This window comes from Mustela nivalis, assembly GCF_964662115.1.
Source record: "Mustela nivalis genome assembly, chromosome: 13".
NCBI classification, from domain to species: Eukaryota; Metazoa; Chordata; class Mammalia; order Carnivora; family Mustelidae; genus Mustela; species Mustela nivalis.
Window position 1 is genome coordinate 3,225,954 of NC_139032.1, and position 19,254 is coordinate 3,245,207.

The 19,254-nt window shown below is 54.6% G+C and overlaps 1 protein-coding gene across 1 annotated transcript; it reads left to right on the forward strand.

Annotated features, from left to right (window-relative positions):
- Positions 1–11,387: 11,387 nt before the first annotated feature.
- On the forward strand, positions 11,388–18,908 carry LOC309845840 (NUT family member 2G-like). The gene is made up of 8 exons (XM_082694192.1): positions 11,388–11,656; positions 12,460–12,602; positions 13,842–14,541; positions 15,436–15,564; positions 15,965–16,104; positions 16,559–16,854; positions 17,549–17,665; positions 18,029–18,908. The coding sequence occupies exons 2-8, from the start codon at positions 12,587–12,589 to the stop codon at positions 18,791–18,793; spliced, it is 2,163 nt and encodes a 720-aa protein (XP_082550318.1). The 5' UTR covers positions 11,388–11,656; positions 12,460–12,586; the 3' UTR covers positions 18,794–18,908.
- The last annotated feature ends 346 nt before the right edge of the window (positions 18,909–19,254 follow it).

The following is a 19,254-nucleotide window of genomic DNA, read 5'->3' on the forward strand; positions in this document are numbered from 1 at the left end:
TGAGGTGAGTGCTGTGAAGTGTGTAAACCTGGCGATTCACAGACGTGTACCCCTGGGGATAAAAATATAGGTTTATAAAACATAAAAATTTTTTAAAAACCACATTGGGAATAAAGGCCATTTATGACAAGCCCATGGCTAACTTTGTACTCAATGGTGAATCCCGAAAGGTTTCCTCCAAGATCAAGACAAGAATGTCTACTCTCCCCACTTCTATTCAATAAAGTATTAGAAATCCTAGCCGGAGTGATCAAGCAAAATGAGAAATAAAAGGCACGCAAATCAGAAGGAAGAAGTAAAACTATGTTTGTAGATGATACGACCTTAAATACAGATAATCCTAAAGACCCCACCAACAAACGGTACTGATAAATTCGGTAAAGTTACAGGATACAAAAAAATCAACATTTCAGATTCAGTTATGCTTCTATACACTCGCAACCAAACATCTGAAAAAGAAATCAAAAAGAATTTCACTTGCAATAGCAACAAAAACAATAAAATACTTAGGAATAAATTTAACTAAAGAGAAGAAAGATCTAAACACTTAAGACAGTAAGATTTTGAGGCACCAGGGTGGTTCAGTGGGTTAAGCCTCTGCCTTTGGCTCAGGTCATGATCCCAGGATCCTGGGATTTCTGCTCAGCAGGAAGCCTACTTCCCCCTCTCTCTCTGCCTGCCTCTCCGCCTACTTGTGATCTCTGTCAAATAAATAAAATCTTTTTTTAAAAAGTAAGATTTTGGTGAAAGAATCGGAAGAGACAAACAAATGGAAAGATATGCCATCTTTCATGGATCAGGAGAATTAACATTATTAAAATATCCACACTACCCAAGGCCATTCTATTTTCCTTTTTTTAAAAAAAAAAAAATAACATTTTATTTCTGTATTTCACAGACAGAGATCACAAGTAGGCAGAGAGGCAGGCAGAGAGAGAGGGGGAAGCAGGCTCCCTGCTGAGCAGAGAAGCCAATGCGGGGCTCCATCCCAGGACCCTGAGATCATGACCTGAGCCGAAGACAGAGGCTCAACCCACTGAGCCACCCAGGTGCCCCCCATTCTATTTTCAATGCAAACCCTATCAAAATCTCAATGGCATTTTTCACAAATAGGGAAAAAATCCTACAATTTGTACAAAGTCAGAAAAGACCACAAATAGCCAATGCAATATGGACAAAGAATAAAGCAGGGGGTATCAAACTTCCTCATTTCCAACTTTATTACAAAATTACAATAATCAGAACAGTACGGTACTGGCATAAAAAAAAGACACACAGTCTAACAGAACAGAGTAAATATCCCAGAAATAAACCCATGAATACAAAGTCAATGAATATTTGATACGGGAGCCAAGAATACTCACTGGGGGAAGGACAGTGTCTTCAATAAATAGTGTTGGAAAAACTGGATAATCACATGCAGAAGAATCAAGTTGGGTCCCTACCTTACTCCACTCACAAAAATTAACTAGAAATAGATTAAAGATTTAAACACAAGATCTGAAACTGCAAAACTCCTAGAAGAAACCACAGGGAAAAAATCATCTTGACATCAGTTTTGGCAACAAGCTTTTTAATACAACACCAAAACCAGCAACAAAATCATAAACAAGGGGCGCCTGGGTGGCTCAGTGGGTTAAAGCCTCGGCCTTCGGCTCAGGTCGTGATCTCGGGGTCCTGGAATCGAGCCCCGCATCGGGCTCTCTGCTCAAGCGGGGAGCCTGCTTCTCCCTCTCCCTCTGCCTGCCTCTGTGCCTACTTGTGATCTCTGTCTGCCAAATAAATAAATGAAATCTTTTAAAAAAATGGACGTCAAACTAAACATTACTGCTTAAGCGAAGAAACATTCAACTAAATGGAAAGAGAACCTATAGTGAAAAGGGTTACTACTCCAAATACATAAGGAATTCATAAGACTCAGTTACAAACCTCCCCCCGAAAATAATCCAATTAAAAAGGGTTAAAGGACCTAAACACACAGTTTTTTTTTTTAAGACATGCAAATGACTCCTAGGTATATGAAAAGATGCTCAATATCAATAATCATCAGTGAAATGAAAATTAAAAACATAGTGAAAAGTGATAGGTATTAAGGAGGATACTTGTTACGAAGAGCCCTGGGTGTTACATGTATGTAATGAATCACTAAATTCTGCTTCTGAAACCAATATTACATTATGTGTTAGATAACTAGAATTTAAATAAAAGTTGGAAGAGGAAAAACACCACACTAAGATATCACCTCATACCTGTTAGAATGGCTATCATCAAAAAGATAAGAGATAACAAATGGAGAAAAGGGAAGCCCGTGCACCATTGGTGGTAATGTACACTGGTACAGCCACTATGGGCAAGAATATGAATGTTCCTCAAAAATTTTTTTAAAATAGCACTAACATACGATCCAGCAATCCCACTTCTGGGTTTACCTCCAAAAGAAATGAAATCACCTCATCAAAAAGATAGCTCCGCTCTCATATTCACTGCAGCTTTCTCAACAGCCAAGATATGTAAACAACCCAAGTGCCCATCAACAGATACATAGACAATTACACACACACTGGAATATTCAGCCATGAAAGAGAAAGAAATTCTGCCATTTACAACAATATGGATAGACTTTGAGGGCACTACACTAAGTGAACTGAGTCAGAGACAGACAAATACCATATGATTTCATTTAGACAGGGAATGTAAATAAGCTAAACTCATGGAAACCGAGCAGAATCGTTGTGATTGCCAGAAGCCAGAGAGCGGGAAAACAGGACAATGTTGGTCAAAGACATAACCTTTCATTTATAAGACAAGTAAGTTCTGGGGACCTAATTTACAACACAGTGACTATCATTAACGATATTACATTGCTAAGAAGTAGATCTTAAATGGTTTAACTATTGAAAAATGATGTGAAGTGATGGAGGTGTTAATTAATCCTCTTGTAACAATCATTTTACAATGTCTAAGTGTACCAAAGCATCACACCATACATCTTAAGCAATGTTCTGTGTCAATTATACTTCAATAACGATGGAAAAAACCAGTAGCCTACTTCTGAATCAATGCTATTGGCTTAGATGATCAGACTCATTCCCAACACAGTCTAGTGGAGCAAGACTCCCCTTGCTCACATTTGGGAAAATCCTCTGCCTTGGATGTTAGCCCATCATTTTAGTAACCCCTGGGGTCCCCAGCCCAGAAGCTAGTCCTGTAGGTCTCAGGACAAAGGCTGATGAGATCAACCCTCCTGAGGAAGGCATGAAGTAGGGAATTATGGCCCCTGCAGACCTACACTATACCACCTTTAAGATGCTATAAAAATTTTAGTTGGAATGCCAAGGCAGCACACAGAGGACATGGCACAAAGTGGGAGCATCCAAGTACAACTGTGCCAAGAGCTGGTAGTGCCTTCTCGGGAAGAACCAGCTGTGTGGAAATACCAGTTGGGAAGCTGACAGCAGTGCAGAGGTAAGCCCCCTCTACCGAACACGGAGTCATGCTGCTGGTTGTGCAAATTGTTCTAAAATCATACCCAGCATTTAATTTATAGAGGTGACTGAATGATGACATGGAGCACCAATGCCACTGAAAGCAGCATTCATTACTTGCATTTCTCCAAACAGGAGGGCACAGCATACCATGTACAGTCCCAGGGAAACACCAGGTTTGGGCACAAGGCAGAAACAGGAGGAAGGAGGAAGCCTAAGCCAGACCCTTTACCGGAGTGTCCATAGGAAAGGCAAAGCAGGGCGGAATAAACAGTTTAGGATTGCCTGGCTTGAACAGTTCTGGTGGGTTTTAGGCCATAGGGGTTGTCTCTTGTTGCCTGGTGTCTAACCCTGAGATGATTAAGGTCAGGAGGAGTACTGGCTTAGTGTGTGAGAATCAGGTAATGGGGTAATAGGGGCTACAAGATAACATGAGTGTTGAAGGAGCATCCAACTGTACAGCATACATCCCTGAATCCTTCTGCATAAGGAGAAGCCAAGAGGTGCCTGGGTGGCTCAGTGGGTTAAAGCCTCTGCCTTCGGCTCAGGTCATGATCCCAGGATCCTGGGATCGAGCCCTGCATCGGCTCTCTGCTCAGCAGGGAGTGAGCTTTCCCCTCTCGCTCTCTGCCTGCCTTTCTGCCTACTTGCGATCTCTGTCTGTCAAATAAATACATTTTTTTTTAAATAAGAAGAAGCCCCAAATCACTAACATTAATGGGGATATTCTTTGGCCCCAAAGAATGGATGAACCAATTAGGAGCAACATGGTCATTCACAATGACCAGGCACACATACAAAGACTATAGCCACAGATGCCCTGCAAACAGTTCATGTAGAGACTCCATAAACATACCCACCAATGCCTGAATATCCTTGCTTCACACACACCACAGCCACACACACCAGTGGTAAATACTGGCGAATGCTTCCTAAGATGCTCCTTAGGGGTAGGTGGTAAAGCATTAGTCTGTATCATTTAGCAATTCACCTGGTGTTAATATTCTCGGCATGACTACTTCCACCTCCAGTCACAGAACTAGGAAGAGATATGCGCCATTAACTATCCCAAGCTACTACAAGCCAGTTCCATCACACCTTATCACCTTTCATAGGAACATGTGCTCACAGTCCACTGGTACCCCAACTAATACCCTGAACCCTTACCCTGACCAAACAGAAACACACTACGTGTGTCCAGGATACATCTCGGAATGTACAGTCTTCCATACACCTAAACACATACAGTTGCTAGCTGCACCCTGAATACACATATAAACCTCTTCTTCCTAACTAGATTTTTACAGAAAAAATCCTACCCACCTCAGACACTCACATGCCATGCCTACAACTCTATACACACATGCCCACACACAAACAAACAGCTAACATGTTACCCACAAGCTTACAATAAGTAGCCTAAAAGGACAGGCTCTCAAAATATACCACATATACAGTTGTTTCATGAACCACCCAAAAATACTCCCACAATCCTACCCCTCTAAAATGCACACACTCTACAGTTTCTGAAAACACACACAACCTACACACACTGTTTCCAAATACACACACCGAACATCCGCATTTTGTAGAATACATACCTCCTAAGCCACCAATGAACCCAAATACACACACAGCCACAATCAACCTAACTTACCAAGTCCATAAAAGAATACCCCCACAAACACTGAAAGCATGCATATAAGCAACCCCACCGACTTCTTCAACCATTACATTCAGAAGTTACAGAAGTGGATCCCTAAACCCACAAACATACATACTCACAAACTAGCCATGAATATACATACACCCTTCACACTCAGATGTACTCAAAACACCAACAGCCCTTGTGCCCTACACTCATGACCCTTACACACCCATGAACACAAACACACATCCACTCCCCCAATCTCCAAATAGCCATTACCCAAAACACTATACACCATCCTCACATTTCTAGAATACAATGTTACCACCACAATCCCCAGACATTCCAAAAAGTGTACAAAAACCCGAGCATACTCCAAAGAAAATCACTTTGACTATTCCTGACAACCCCAAATCCTATGAATAACCTTATATATAATTCACCCACGTGCTGCTAAATGGAAACACAAACCCGCAAACACTCCTACAACACAAGGAAACATCTCTAGCACATCATATATTAATACATGTAAAACCCTTTCAGGTCCCAATTTATCTTTTTTTTTTTTTTTTAAGATTTATTTATTTATTTGACAGAGATTACAAGTAGACAGAGAGGCAGGCAGAGAGAGAGAGGAGGAAGCAGGCTCCCTGCTGAGCAGAGAGCCCGATGCAGGACTCGATCCCAGGACCCTGAGATCATGACCTGAGCCAAAGGCAGCGGCTCAACCCACTGAGCCACCCAGGCGCCCTCAGGACCCAATTTAAAAAGGATTTCAAACGTCCACATTTCCTTAATACTCACAAAACCATATTCCATACCCCCAGTACATGCAAATACAATCCAACTCCCCTGTATAAACGTATCTCATTACTGTATCAGTACAAAAGTACTCCCAGATATGTGCTCATAATCCCCTAATGAAAAATGCAAATACGTGCCATAAACATATTTATCCCACCTGCCATGATCCATGAACACAAACAAACACACATTTCTCATACCCCCAATATACCCCAAATTACCCAGCATGCTTCAAATATGAAAACATACCACCTTATACCCCCAAACACACATGAAGCTTCACGTTACCCACATACACATAATCACTCTCAAATACTCAATAACTCCACCATCTTCCAGAACACAGATTAAGTCTACAGCTTACCCACTCACCATTCACACCCCAACCCATTCTTTTGCACGTATGGGACACACCACCAATCCCGGAAGTCACACACTTGCCCTTACACCCCCAGATATGTGCTCACAGCTCCTGAAAATCACCAAAAAAATGCATGTACCACACAGTGTGCCCTGAAGGCACAGAGGATCCATCTGGAATGGATGATGACATCAAAATGTCAACCTTAAAAATAAAATAGCCAGTCAGTTTCCCAGCAGAATAACTTCATTCAGGAACAGCCGAGGAAGTGCAATTTGGAACACGGTCACTACGATAAAGAGGAGGCAGGGCAGAGAACAAAGGAGAGGGGCTTGTTGTTAGAGAGGAAAGGGGTAAGCTGGGAGGTGGGGGTCTGAATCAAAGTTCACTGGGGAAGATCAAGAGTTCAGGTTGGGGGCAGCTTTTCATTCGCTGGGCTGCTGCTGGGCAAGGAGAAAGATCGTCCCCTGCTGGAGTAGTCAACAACGCTTTTTCCGACTGCGTCTACAAATGGGAGTGAGTCGTAGTGCCCGCGAGCTTCCACGTCCCTAGGAAATAGGGTTTCCTTTATTCATCTCCACAGAAAATATTTAAGCAGACGCTATGCCAAAAATAATAACCCTTCCAAACCTGACATTACCCACCACCTGCCAACATTCACAGGGCTAACACCCAGACACAGACATTCCCAAAGTCCTGAATCACAAACGCGTTACCCAAACACCTTGAGTATGCCTGAATCACAACTCCAACCCTCTCAGGAAACTGAACTGCCCTCACCCTCAGAAAAGCACACTCAGGGCTCCCTGTGAGCCCCAAAGAGCCACACAGACCTCACCAACCCACACAGGAGGGTATCCCAGTCAGATTCCTACCATCTAAAAACGCAAATAAACCTCACACTAGGAATTCATTAAACATAATCCCAGGAGACTGCTATAGGACAGGCACAAAACCACCCGCGGCCACCAAGTTCTACAATCCACCAGAGACCACCAAGACCCATAAACCACATTTCCTGATACACACCACGAACCCCCCAAACAAGTGCAGAATCTCAACAACCCGTCAACACACAGACCTACATCTTGCACTAGAAACATCCGCACACAGTCCCTTCAGTCCCAGAACGCGAGCATACACCGCCTTAAGTCCCAAATGAACACGCAGCGGTGGGCTGGCCAAGCCTTCACAGGCAGAACCAGCTCTCCCCCAAAGTGTGTAACAGATTCAAACTCTCACACAGACACACAGACACACACACACACACACACACACACACGATCTGAACCACGGGACGGAGGTGCAGCACCGATCTCCCAGCAGTCACACAGCTGCAACCCTCTTCTCGGTAAACTCCGCGCACTAATGGGGACCTCCGGCCGTCCCTGGTTTTCGCTTCGCTCCTCCATCAGCCCACCCGCGCTCCACGCACCTCGCCACAGCGCCTACACTCACACCGCAGCGACCACCCCGAATCGCCGCCGACCCGCTCCACACACCAGGCCCCGGGACGCGGAGGTGACCAGTGCGAGGCCTGGACCCCAGAGCCCCGGACGAGACCCCGGACCCGTGGGCCCCCAGTACCCCAGACCCGCAAGCGCGGACCCCAGACCCCGGCGGCCCTGAGTGTCCTGGACACCCGAACTCAGACCCCAATATCCCCGAGCACGGAAGCCAGACCCTCCGGTCCCCGGTACCCCAGATGCCCGAAGGCAGACCCCGAATCCCCGAGCACAGACCCCAAGCCCTCGGCCCCCCATACGCCCGACCCAGTGCAGAACCCAGCCCCGCGGGCCCCTGGCTCCCCAAACACCAGAGCACAGACCCCCAAATCCCCCAGCACGGTCCCCGGTAGCCCAACCCCCCGACACCGACCCCAGACCTACGGGCCGCCCGGACCCCAGGTCCCCCAGTGTGGACGCCAGATCGTCCGCACCCCAAACCCGCCGCCTCACAAGGGCCCCACAGGAAACTCGCAGGCACCGACCTCACCCCTACAAGGTCAGGGTGCAAAGAGCCCGCCCGAGGGTCTGCGCGACGCACCTCAGCATGCAGCGAAGCCTCAGACACGGGTCGGCCAGGACTCCGGTCCCCGCGGGCCACTCCTCAAGGGCGCACACAATGCCAAGCAGGAACACCACAGACCGCGGGCCGCCACCCCTGCACGCCCGGGAGCTCGCGCCCGCAGCAAGCCCACCTCGCGCAAGCACCCGGCGGCCACGCACGGCCCCGCCCCCGGCCGCAGGACCGTTAGCGACCCCGCCCCCGAGCCCGCGCAGGCGCGCCTTCTCCCGCGGGCAGCCTCAACCAAAGCTGGGAGCCGTTGCGGGGGAGGGTCCGGGAGACGTGCAGCCCCGCCCCTCGGGAGGGGTGCGCGTGCGCGTGCGCGTGCGCACGACGACGTGGGTCTGCGCCCGCGTGGGCGCGCGCGGGGCAAGCCCAAGCCGGCCCGAGAGCCCTGCAGGAGAGGCTGGAAGCAATGGGTCCCGGAGCCGGGGGCTGCACGGGGACGACTGCCGTCCCGCACGCCTTGTGGTCCTCCTGCCTTCAAGCCAGCGCGTGGGAAGTGAGCGCTCACGGCCCTAACGTCGCAGACGTGCACTCCCTGGCCTCGGACGCGACCTTGCGAACCACCTGGGACAGGTGCCTCCGAAGCCCGAGGGCCCCGCGGCCGACCAGCTCCGTCCGGACTGCGCATCGGCTGCTCTTTCCCGCCTTTCTGCGCCCTCCGCGCCCGCCGGAGCCCCTGAGCCCCGCAAGGTTCCATGGAAGCACAGTTCTGGCGGAGAATTCAGACCCGGGGAACACTCGGCGCCATCCTCCCCGACTCCATTCCCAGACTTGCCCCCGGGCACAGCCTGTCCACTGCACGTTTCCTGGCGGCGCTGCTCAGCTCAGTGCCTGGGAGCGTCCGCACAGCTTTCCTCGCAAGGCGCGTCTTCCGCCGTGGGTCACCGCGCGCCTGGTGCAGGTGATGGAGCGGGCGGCATGGCCGCAGCTTGGCTCTGGCTCCCTCCTCTTCTGGAATAGCCAAGAACTTCAGTGCGCGTGAAAAAAGGGGCGACGGACTGCCCTGACTTTGTGACATTTTTGGAAGAAGCTTCAATCACCCCATCTCCTTCCAGTCCGTGGCCAGGGGAGGGCTGTTTCCGCCCACCCGGGAGCCCTGTCCAGAGGCGGCTGGCTCTCAGCAGTCACGACAGGCATGCTCAGAGACCAGCCCGCGAAGGCTTTCTGGTGCCGCCTTCCACGACCCGTCTTCCCAAACTGCCTTTGGGCGAATTTGATTGCATCTGCTCCTGGGCTGTAGGATTTGGAAGCGGTACAGAAATGGTTGCAGCACTGAGACGAGATGCTTTGTCCACAGTGCCAGGTTTGAATCAGTGGCCCCGAGAAGGCTCCTTCAAATCCTACATCTGAGCCAGGAGCGAGAACCTTGTGACTTTGGAGTCAACTTTCCTTCGCGGGGCGTGCGGCCAGGCAAGGAACTGTTTCAGCGCCTTCACCAAAAAGAGTTCCTGTTCAGTGCCTGTTCAGAGAGTGCAGCCATGGTTCTAAAGCTCCCTTTCCTTCCCCAGCACCCTGCTGTCCTAGGAACTCCGCCGTCCTGGCGGTGGAATTGGGGCTTGTCTCCCTAGCCAGACGTCTGGCTTCAACCTCTGAAGTTCTCAGCCCTCATCACCCTTGGCCCATTTCCTAACAGCCCTCTCTTCTCACAAAGAAAACACCAATGCTCCTTGGCATCATGGTGTTCCCAGTAAACTGACATTCACGTGAAACCTGAAGAGAAGAGTCAATGAGATTTTAAAGGGGGTGCTGCCATGACTCCCACGTGCATGGGGCCACATTCAGTGTGAGCCTGGATTCCAAAGAACGAGGGTCTGCGGTTTGCATGCCCATTGCAGGGCTTCCAGGCTCAGAGTGGCCGGCCAGCCCTTAGAGGAAGCTGGTTGTGTGAGTGGGAAATGGATAGGAGTGGATACCCCAGGAGGCTTTGTCTCAAGGGGCACATCCCTTTCATGAGTAGTGATTGTAAAGGCTCAAAAAACCAGGGCTATCGGGTCTTTCTATGCCCCTTTGCAATAAGACAGGGGAAGATCTCCTATGCCTTCTTCCTGTCCTCACCCCCACTAAGCCTGGACACTCACTGATATATGATGGCTCTTCCAAATTCCAAATCCTTCCAAGAGCCTGCAGACACTCTGTGGGTGTGTGTGTGTGTGTGTGTGTGTGTACACACAAATGAGCTTTGCAGTGAAGCCAAGATAGCACTCTGGAGTGTACATATCCAAGATCTTTTTCACACAGGAAAGTGACTAATAATAACTGGATACGTTACACATTTTTGGTAGAGATGTCAGATAAAAGGCAGAATCCCACCCAAATGCAAAATTAGGTAAAGGGGGAAAAATCTGCATTAAAGGTATATATCAAGGGGTGCCTGGATGGCTCAGTGGGTTCAAGCATCTGCCTTTGGCTCAGGTCATGATCCCAGGGTCCTGGGATTGAGCCCCGCATCGGGCTCTCTGCTCAGTAGGGAGCCTGCTTCCCCCTCTCTTCATTCTCTACCTCTCTGCCTACTTGTGATCTGTCAAATAAATAAATAAAACTTTTTTTTTTTTTTTTTTTTTTTTTTTTTGTCGGAGTGAGCACAGGCAGAGAGTGGCAAACAGAGGCAGAAAGAGAAGCAGGCTTCCTGCTGAGCAAGGAGCCCGGTGCGGGACTTGATCCCAGGATGCGGGGATCATGACCTGAGCCGAAAGCAAGCCGCCTAACCAACTGAGTCACCCAGGCATCCCAATAAATAAATCTTTTTTTTTTAAATATTTTATTTATTTATTTGACAGAGAGAGAGATCACAAGTAGACAGAGAGGCAGGCAGAGAGAGAGGAGGAAGCAGGCTCCCCGCTGAGCAGAGAGCCCGATGTGGGACTCGATCTCAGGACCCTGAGATCATGACCTGAGCCGAAGGCAGCGGCTTAACCCACTGAGCCACCCAGGCGCCCTAAATCTTTTTTTTTTTTTTATATAAGAAAAGTATATCTCAAATATTTTATGGAACACAATTCTTGGAAACGCCGATTCTAATTTAACTGAGTGTTTATTATTGTTATTTGCTAAAATTGGCCAGCCTTATTGGATGGGGCCCTTCGAATTTAGGAGGACTGTATCACTTCTTCTGGGCATCTACCCTCCAGAAAGGAGGAGAGGAGCCGCATTACCAGGACAAGAACAATCACTGTGCATATCCACACACATTTGGGGACCTGTATCAACGTTCAACCAGAGAAACGAAGAGCGTACATTTACTTTTTGAGGCACAATGCCATCTCTCCAAAGATCTAAAAGACAAAGGTAACACTGGGTTCCTGGGAGAAAGGGGGCCGGGTTGCCAGGAGGAAGAGGTGGGAGGAAAAGGCGTCCCTGCGCAGTCTACTATGCACAGTGTGACTTTGAACCAAAGGTATTGCTCGTTAGAAAGTTTCCACTAAGGTAGTGAAAGGGGTTAGAAATCCATATCAAACAGCAACACAATACGCCGAGGAACAGGACATCGTGATTTCTGGTCGCGCATGGTAGGGTGCACGAACTCTCTCTGTGAGGCACCGGGGCTTTCCAGAGAAGGGGACCCTAGTAAGGCCGGTGCTGCTGGATCTGCTCGGCTCCGAGCTCCGCAGGGCACTGGGCACAGGAGCACCCGAGGCTGGAGGACGAGGAGCGAGCAAACCCACGGGATCTGCTGACACCGAGCTGGTTCGAAACCCTCATTTCCACGTGGCCTTAAGGACCCATGTGCTCATCAGCATATCTGTTCTGGGTTTTGTACAGGAAGTCCAGCCCCTGTTGCATGAGTCAAGAGCCAGTAGGAAGCAGAGCGGGTGGAGGGACACAAAGCGAGGTTGCTGGATACAACATCGAACCAGAGGAGCACTGGGTCACACCGCGGTGCGGTGAATCTGGAAAACAGTGTCTGAACTGCCTGGAAAGGCGCTCCCTGATTGTGCCGTCCCTTTATCCTTCGAAAGGAACTTGGGGTTCTGGCCCACCTACCAGAGCCTGACTCTTGGAATGTCTCCCCACCGCCAGCCAGGGCAGGGGCCCTCCGCCCCTCCCCCGCCACAGAATGTCATGAGGTCATGCATTCTCACCCTGTTTAGATTCAAACTTTCCTGGCCTTGGCTTGGGTCTTGAGCGTCTCTCCTGCAGCAGCTCACCGTGTGGGGCCCGGACCTGACTTTTGTCACTGTGGAGGCTGCCAGGCGGCAGCGTCCTCTGCCTGTGCGGATGGCTTTCCAAGGAGGTGAGTCTTGGGCTTGGGTTGGACGTGTCAGGGGCCAGGCCACCCCTGAAGCCCTTGGGATTCAAATGTGACACCGGCCAGGGGCACTTGGGTGGCGTTAGGTAGAGGAAGGGAGCGCACTGGACCCCCAGGGACAGCGGCCTGGGGGCTGAGAGGCTGGGAGTCTGCAGAAACCTGCTAGGACGTTGGGCAGGGGCTCCTTGGAGGTGGGTCGGGCCCTGTCGGGGAAAACGCCCTGTGTGTGGGGAGAAAGGATGGCGGCAGTCTCGCCGATTCTCTCCGGGGACACACGCCTCCTTGGGCACGGGGCAGGGAGAGGTGGGAGTGTGTCATGAGGGCGGCACAGGCCGGTCTTAGCCAGAACGTCGTTCCATGGGACTGTGTGCGGCCCAGTGTGCAATGGCGTGTCCTGCCCGAGACCTGGGCCGGTGGTCACTCTGAGCCCACGTGCCCCCAGGCCTCATAGGCCTTGTCTTGGATTCGGCAGGGTCGTGGCACCAGGTGGCCTCAAGGTAGGGTTCGGGCTCTTCAGCTGCTCTGGGTCGCTCCCCTCTTGAGGAATCGCAGTTCCCACCTGCTTCCTCTTGTCCTGTGTTCTGGGCTGCTGACCCAGGCTGGCCCTGTGTCCAGGGTGTGTGGATGGTTCTGAGACGGGCTTACCGCAGGGTTTGGGGGGAGCTTTCCTGGCAGAGATCCAGGTCAAGTGTTCTTGTTCGGTTGTGCCGGGCGGGGGAGTAGAGGGTGGGATTCGCCGGGAGCCTCGAGGACCGGAAGGCTGGCGGGAGAGGGGCCCGAACGGTTCAGACGCTGTCTGTTCACAGGGCCCCTACAGGTGCCTAGGATGGACCTTGCAGAAGGTCTCCAGCGGCCAGGGAGGCTGCTGAGGCCATTTCCCACAGGTCAGGGTTCCACCCAGACCCGAGTCTTGGGAGGCCGCCCGTGAGGCTGGAGAGTCGTGTGGGGGGGTCCGTGGCTGGTTCTCAGAGGCAGTGCTGGCCCAACGGCCTCTGCTGGGCTGACAGGATGACGTGCTGGGAGGGGCGGGGGCGGGAGTTCCCTGCGGGAGGCCAGAGCATGGAAATGACTCTGGGACACTGGCAAACTGCACCTTTGGCTGTGATGCCCCTCACGCGAAGCCACAGGATTCACTGCTCTGCTCCCGGGGACTAAGGGATCCCGGGTCCTCCCTCCCGGCTGCGGATTCTCTGACCCCATCCGGCCCTTTCCTTCTGTCCACAGCATCTGCAGTGCCGGGACCCCATGTGGCCACGGACCCGGGAGCCTCCCTGTCTGCTTTCATGGCACGGCCCTTCCCCCCACCCCCTGCCGGCGCCCCCCACCGGCCACTCTGGGGCCAGCACCCGCAGCCCCTCCTGACCCAGCCATTCCCTCCTGGTGGCCCCCTGGTGCTGCCAGCTTTCTCCAGGACTCCGCTGGTGGCAGGAGAGGCTGGCCTTGGCCCCAGTGGGACTGGGACCTGCAATGTCACTGTGCAGGTCAGGTCAGAACAGGGGTGCTCCGTGACCCCCCAGACTCAGACCATCGTCCTCACTCCGGCCCCCCTGAGCTGGAGTGCTCCAGGGGCCCTCGGTGGGGGTGCTGCGTGTCCCGCACCCATCTTCGTGACAGCCTCTGCGGTGGAGACCAGCATGCCGGCCTCGGCCCGTGGGGGCTCCCAGGCCGGCAAGGGAGGCTTGGCCCCAAGCCTTCCACCTCCGGCTCAGCCCCCAGTCGCGCAGCTGACCACCGTCGTGCCCCCAGTCAACGCCAGGCCACAGCCTCACGGAGCTTCCAGGAGCCGGACCACGGCCTCGCCCCAGGACTCCTGTAACCCCAAGAGTGTTTATGAGAACTTCAGGCGCTGGCAGCGCTTCAAGTCACTGGCCCGGAGGCACCTCCCGCACAGCCCCGACGCAGAAGCTCTCTCCTGCTTTCTCATGTGAGTGGCCTCGGCTCTCCCTCAGCCCTCACGCAGGCCCACCTTGGGGCGCGCACACAGGGCGGTGATCTAGGGCCGCTGGGAGGAAGGTCGGGGCCGGGACCCTGCTCTAGGAAGGCACTTTCCGGTCCAGGACACCTTTCAGTCACGCATCTCAACTAACACTGGGGCGGTGTGTGTGTGTGTGGGGGGGGGTTGTCCAGCCAACCTGTACCTTGCAGAGACATCACGGTGACAGTCGCTGGGGACTCACAGGCAGATAGGGTCCGGGTGTCAGAGGAGCGGCTGTGGTTTGGGTGCCGCACTCTTGGTCATCCTGTCTCCATGCACCCCGGGCCTGGGGCATCTCACGGCCAGGGGACCAGGCCAGCAGAGGAGACTTGGGACTTGCAGGGCCAGCAGAGGTCCTGTGCGGGCCCCACCCTCGCTGTCCCAGAGGATCCCTCAGAACTGGAGGGGAGGGAGCAGAGGTGGTGTAGGGGTGAGGGTGGGGGATCCTTCCTGCGGAGCTCTGACCGGGCAGGCCTGGCCTTGGCATCTGGGGTCCCTCCTGAACACGGGGTGATGGCATTTCCTGCAGAGGCTGGACTCATTGCTGGGCACCTTGATGTCCGCGAATATTATTACAAGAGGCAGAGTCCAGAAGGACTGACTTCCCAGGCCACCCCGTCCCTGCTCCTGTCAGTGGACAGTCAGCCTGGTGCCCGGAGCCCAGGGCTGGTGTGGTGGGAGGCGGTGACCGTGGTGGTGGTGAAGGTTGACTTGCACACCCCGACACCCCCTGTCACCTGCCAGCACTCGTTCATGCTGGGTGGGGGACACGGGCTCCAGAGGATCCGGGGAAGGCTGGGGGTGACCGGACTGCAGCCGGCCCCTGACCCCGACGCCTTACAGCCCGGTGCTACGGACCCTGGCGCGCCTGAAGCCCAAGATGACGCTGGAAGAGGGAGTGCGGCGGGCCGTGCAGGAGTGGCAGAGCAAAAGCAACTTTGACCGCTTCATCTACTACGAGATGGCGGGAAAGTAAGTCAGGTTCTCTGGCCCGGGGCTCTTGGGCGAGTGGGCCGGGGGCCGGTTCTGGCTATGCTGATGCTCGCTTGTCCCAGAGGGCCACCCTCCCCACCTCCCTGGCGGTTCCAGCTTCCCTTGCTCTGGACCCACCCCTAGCTCCGCCAGAAGGTCTCAGGACGGGGTTGGGGATCCTGAGGCCTCCTCGCCTGGGGTCGGACTCCCTCCGACTCAACTCCCTGAGGGGGTGGTGGAGGCGATGCGCCGGACAGCCCGCCTGCCTCCTCCTTGGTGGCCGGGGCCACGGCCGTCCCTCCAAGGCCCCGCCTCTCCCGGTCCCTCAACCTGCTGCTGGCCCTGCTGGCTCCAGGGCTGGGCCCCCTCCTCAGTGCGGCCTGGGCCTCCTCACCCCCAGGTTCATGGAATTCGAGATGGAGGAGGAGATGCAGATGCGGAAGTTACAGTGGGTGAAGGTGGCCCAGGGCCTGCCTCCCCCAGCGCCCCCGAAGCCTGAACGGCGGGGGCCCCCAGCCGCGGAAGCGGGCCCGCAGCCAGGTAAGGCCCCCACATCCCCATGACCGCGGGTGGCCAATGGCTGTGGGGGCCAGGGGAAGGCCTCTGTCCCTGGGTCGTGTCTGCTCCCACAAGGGGACATTGGTCGTTTGACCAGATCAGCCGGGGGTCTCAGCTGCCCTTTGTCAGGACGGGTATTGACCTGGTGAATTTCTTGACTCCTCGCCCCACGCCTGTCAGAGGACCTGGCACCAAGTGGGAAGTGGGCTGTGGGGAGTGGGCTGTGGGGAGACCCCTGGAGGATCAGGGGGTCCGCCCTTGCTCACGTGGCTGGCTGTGAGACACTCCTCCTCCCCGCTCTGCCAGTCCCACGGTGCCCATAGCTTCCGGTGGCCCTGACCCAGACCCCAGGGACATCAGTGTGCCCCTAACACTGCCCTCCCGATGCTCTGCCCGAGCCGCTCACGCCTCCTCCCTCCTTCTCGCTCTGCCTCAGCGTGCGTGCCCAGGAAGGCGGGTTCCAGGGCCCAGCCCTCCCGCCTGCAGCCACACCGACCCCCGCGGCGCCGGCAGACCAAGGCGCCCAAGGAGATCCCTGCAGAGGCTGTGAGAGAGTACGTGGACATCATGGAGGGGCTGCTGGGGCCTGGCCGCTCAGCCCCGGGGGGCCCGGCAGGTGAATGGGGAGAGGACGGAAAGGAGCCACAGCAGGACGAGGCCGCGACCTCCCCGGACCCGGGTCTCCTGAGCTACATTGACGAGCTGTGTTCCCAGGAAGACTTCATCACCAAGGTGCGCTGGCCCGCAGCCTGGTGTCTGGAAGATTCCAGGGACTGGCACTCCAACGCCCAGTTCGGGGCTGAGCCCAGGCCTTTGGCATTAAGCGCTTTCCTTGTTCCTGGGCTGTGTGCGCATGTGTGCGTGCATCCTTGTGTACCTGCCCACGTGCGTGCAGGCATGTGTGTATACTGCTGTGCGCGCAGACGTGCTACACACGTGGACGTGTGTGCACACATGCCCAAGCATCGTGTTTGTGTGTTCCTGTGTGTTTGTGCATGTGCATACCCATGCGTGTGCGCATAGAGGCCTGTGCGTGTGGATTTGTGCCTTGTGTGGATGTCTTTGTGTATGTCTGCATGTGGTCCTGTGTGTCCGCTCACGTGTATGTCGGCCTAGGGGTATGTCCTTTGGTGTCTGAGAGTGCACGTATGTTTTGGGGGGGGGTGTGTCTGTGTGCATGTCCAGGTTTTGTCTCTCTGTGTACACATAGGTGTGAATGTGTGTGTGTCTGCACACATGCATGTCTGTGTGTGTGTGTGTGAGAGAGAGAGAGAGAGAGAGAGGCCAGTGACTGTAACGTGAAAACTTCTCCCACCGTCTGGAGAAGGATGGGTATGTCTTCACTTTTCCGCATTTCCTGCCGACCCTCCTGGCTCACAGGGGGCTCCCTGCCAAGTCTGGCCCCAGCCTCTTTCCTCTGTCCCAGGTGGAGGCAGTCATCCACCCCAGCTTCCTGGCGGAATTGCTGTCCTCGGAACCACAGCTGGACCTCCTGGCCCTGGCTGAGAAACTGGAGCAGGAGGAAGGGCTCAGCCCCGCAGAGGTGAGCCCGGGGAAGGACGGGCTCCAGGCAAGCTGCGGGATGCAGGGGACCCAGGCGATGCAGGGGGAGGGAGTGGGGTCCCAGGTGAGCCCGAGGAGGGGACCCAAAACAGAGACCCACATGACTCTGTCCCCCTTTGCTTCTTGTGAATCACAGCACTGGGGAGGCCAGCGTCGGGGAGGCACAGAGCAGAGAATGGGAATGGAAGATGGGCAGCCTGGGACGGGAGGGAGGGAGGGACTAGGGGGATGTCAGCAGAGCCACAGCCTCGTGGCTCACCCTCCCTGCCTCCCCCGGTGCCACCGTCCCATGCCCCCGTCTCACTGGCCTATGCTGGCCAGTCACTGTCCCCTCTTTCCTCAGCTGGTGGAGAAAAGACTGGCGGCCTTGAATACGGAGGAGGGTGTGCAGGCACCGCCACGTCTCTGCACGGCCCGGTCGGGCCCCAGTGCTGAGCACGAGACCGGTCCCGGGATGGGGCTGGGGGTCAGCGACAAAGCCTGCCCAGCAGACACCGACGGCCAAGACCTTCAGAGGCATGGCCGAGCACAGAAACAATTGTCGGGGCCCGGAGCCTTTGCTCTCTGTCCCGGACGACAGGAGGCCCCTGCACCCAGGGCCCGACGGGTCCCCGCCCCTCCGGAGGGGCAAAGGTGCGCCGCCCCTGGACCGGGCCCCAGAGATGCCCCGCTTCTCAGAGAGGCCCCTCCTGCTAGGGACACTCGAGGGCTGGTGGATGGGTCCAGTGAGGACGAGGAGGAGCTCCCCAGCCTGGCCTTCCTCCTGGCCTCTCAGCACAGGCTGCTGCCCTGGAGACTCTCCCAGAGTCCCGCTCCTGCCTCAGTCATCCCCAGCCCTGGCGGTTGGGGGCCGCAGGGGGCTCCACGGGCCCCCTCTCCTCAGAGAATAGACCTCGGTCCGGCCACCGCCCCAGCTACAAAGTCCAGGAAGCGGGCTCTGTGTGAGGGTCCTGCCTCTGTGGCAAAGATGCCCCTGCCTGGGGCCAACCTCAGGGTGTCTGGGAGGCCGGCCTTGGCTGTGGGGCTGGTTCACCCCTCACAGCCTGCAAAGAGAAGGCGTGACTCCTTGGTCACAGGGAGGAGAAGGAAGCGTCACTGCAGCCAGTAGGGAGAAGTGGGCCTGCTCTCCAGGGCCGGCACACCCCGGGGCCCCCCAAGGAGCCTAGGGGGTCCTTCTCATCCTGGTGCTGATCCTGGCTGTGGGAGGGGGGGGGAGGGAGGGGGAGAAGGAGGGAGGGAGGGAGGGAGGGAGGGAGGGAGGGAGGCCATGACTGTGGGGGTGGGGTGGCTGTAGCCCATTGAGGCACCGTGTGTAAATGGGGAATAAAGTTAAGTTTTCCGTTAACGCTCTGGGCCACTTCTTCCTACTGGCGTGTCGGCTGCCACCGGCGTGTGGGCTCCCCATCCCACGGGATGGAAGAGCCTGAGGGGCTTCCGGGGGCTCCCGTCACCATCCGGATCCCTGAACGTCCAGGGATGGGGAGCCCTCTGCACCACGACCGTTTTTGAGAATGAAGTCCGCAGACAGCCCCATCTTCCGGAGCTCCCTCTGCCTCCCGGAAGCTTCTG

What these genes read in the sequence shown, in the direction of transcription:
- LOC309845840 (XM_082694192.1), top strand. An exon ending in AGGAAGACTTCATCACCAAG is followed by an intron (nt 16,855 to 17,548) that starts GTGCGCTGGCCC and finishes CCTCTGTCCCAG; the next exon opens with GTGGAGGCAGTCATCCACCC. An exon ending in AAGGGCTCAGCCCCGCAGAG is followed by an intron (nt 17,666 to 18,028) that starts GTGAGCCCGGGG and finishes CTCTTTCCTCAG; the next exon opens with CTGGTGGAGAAAAGACTGGC.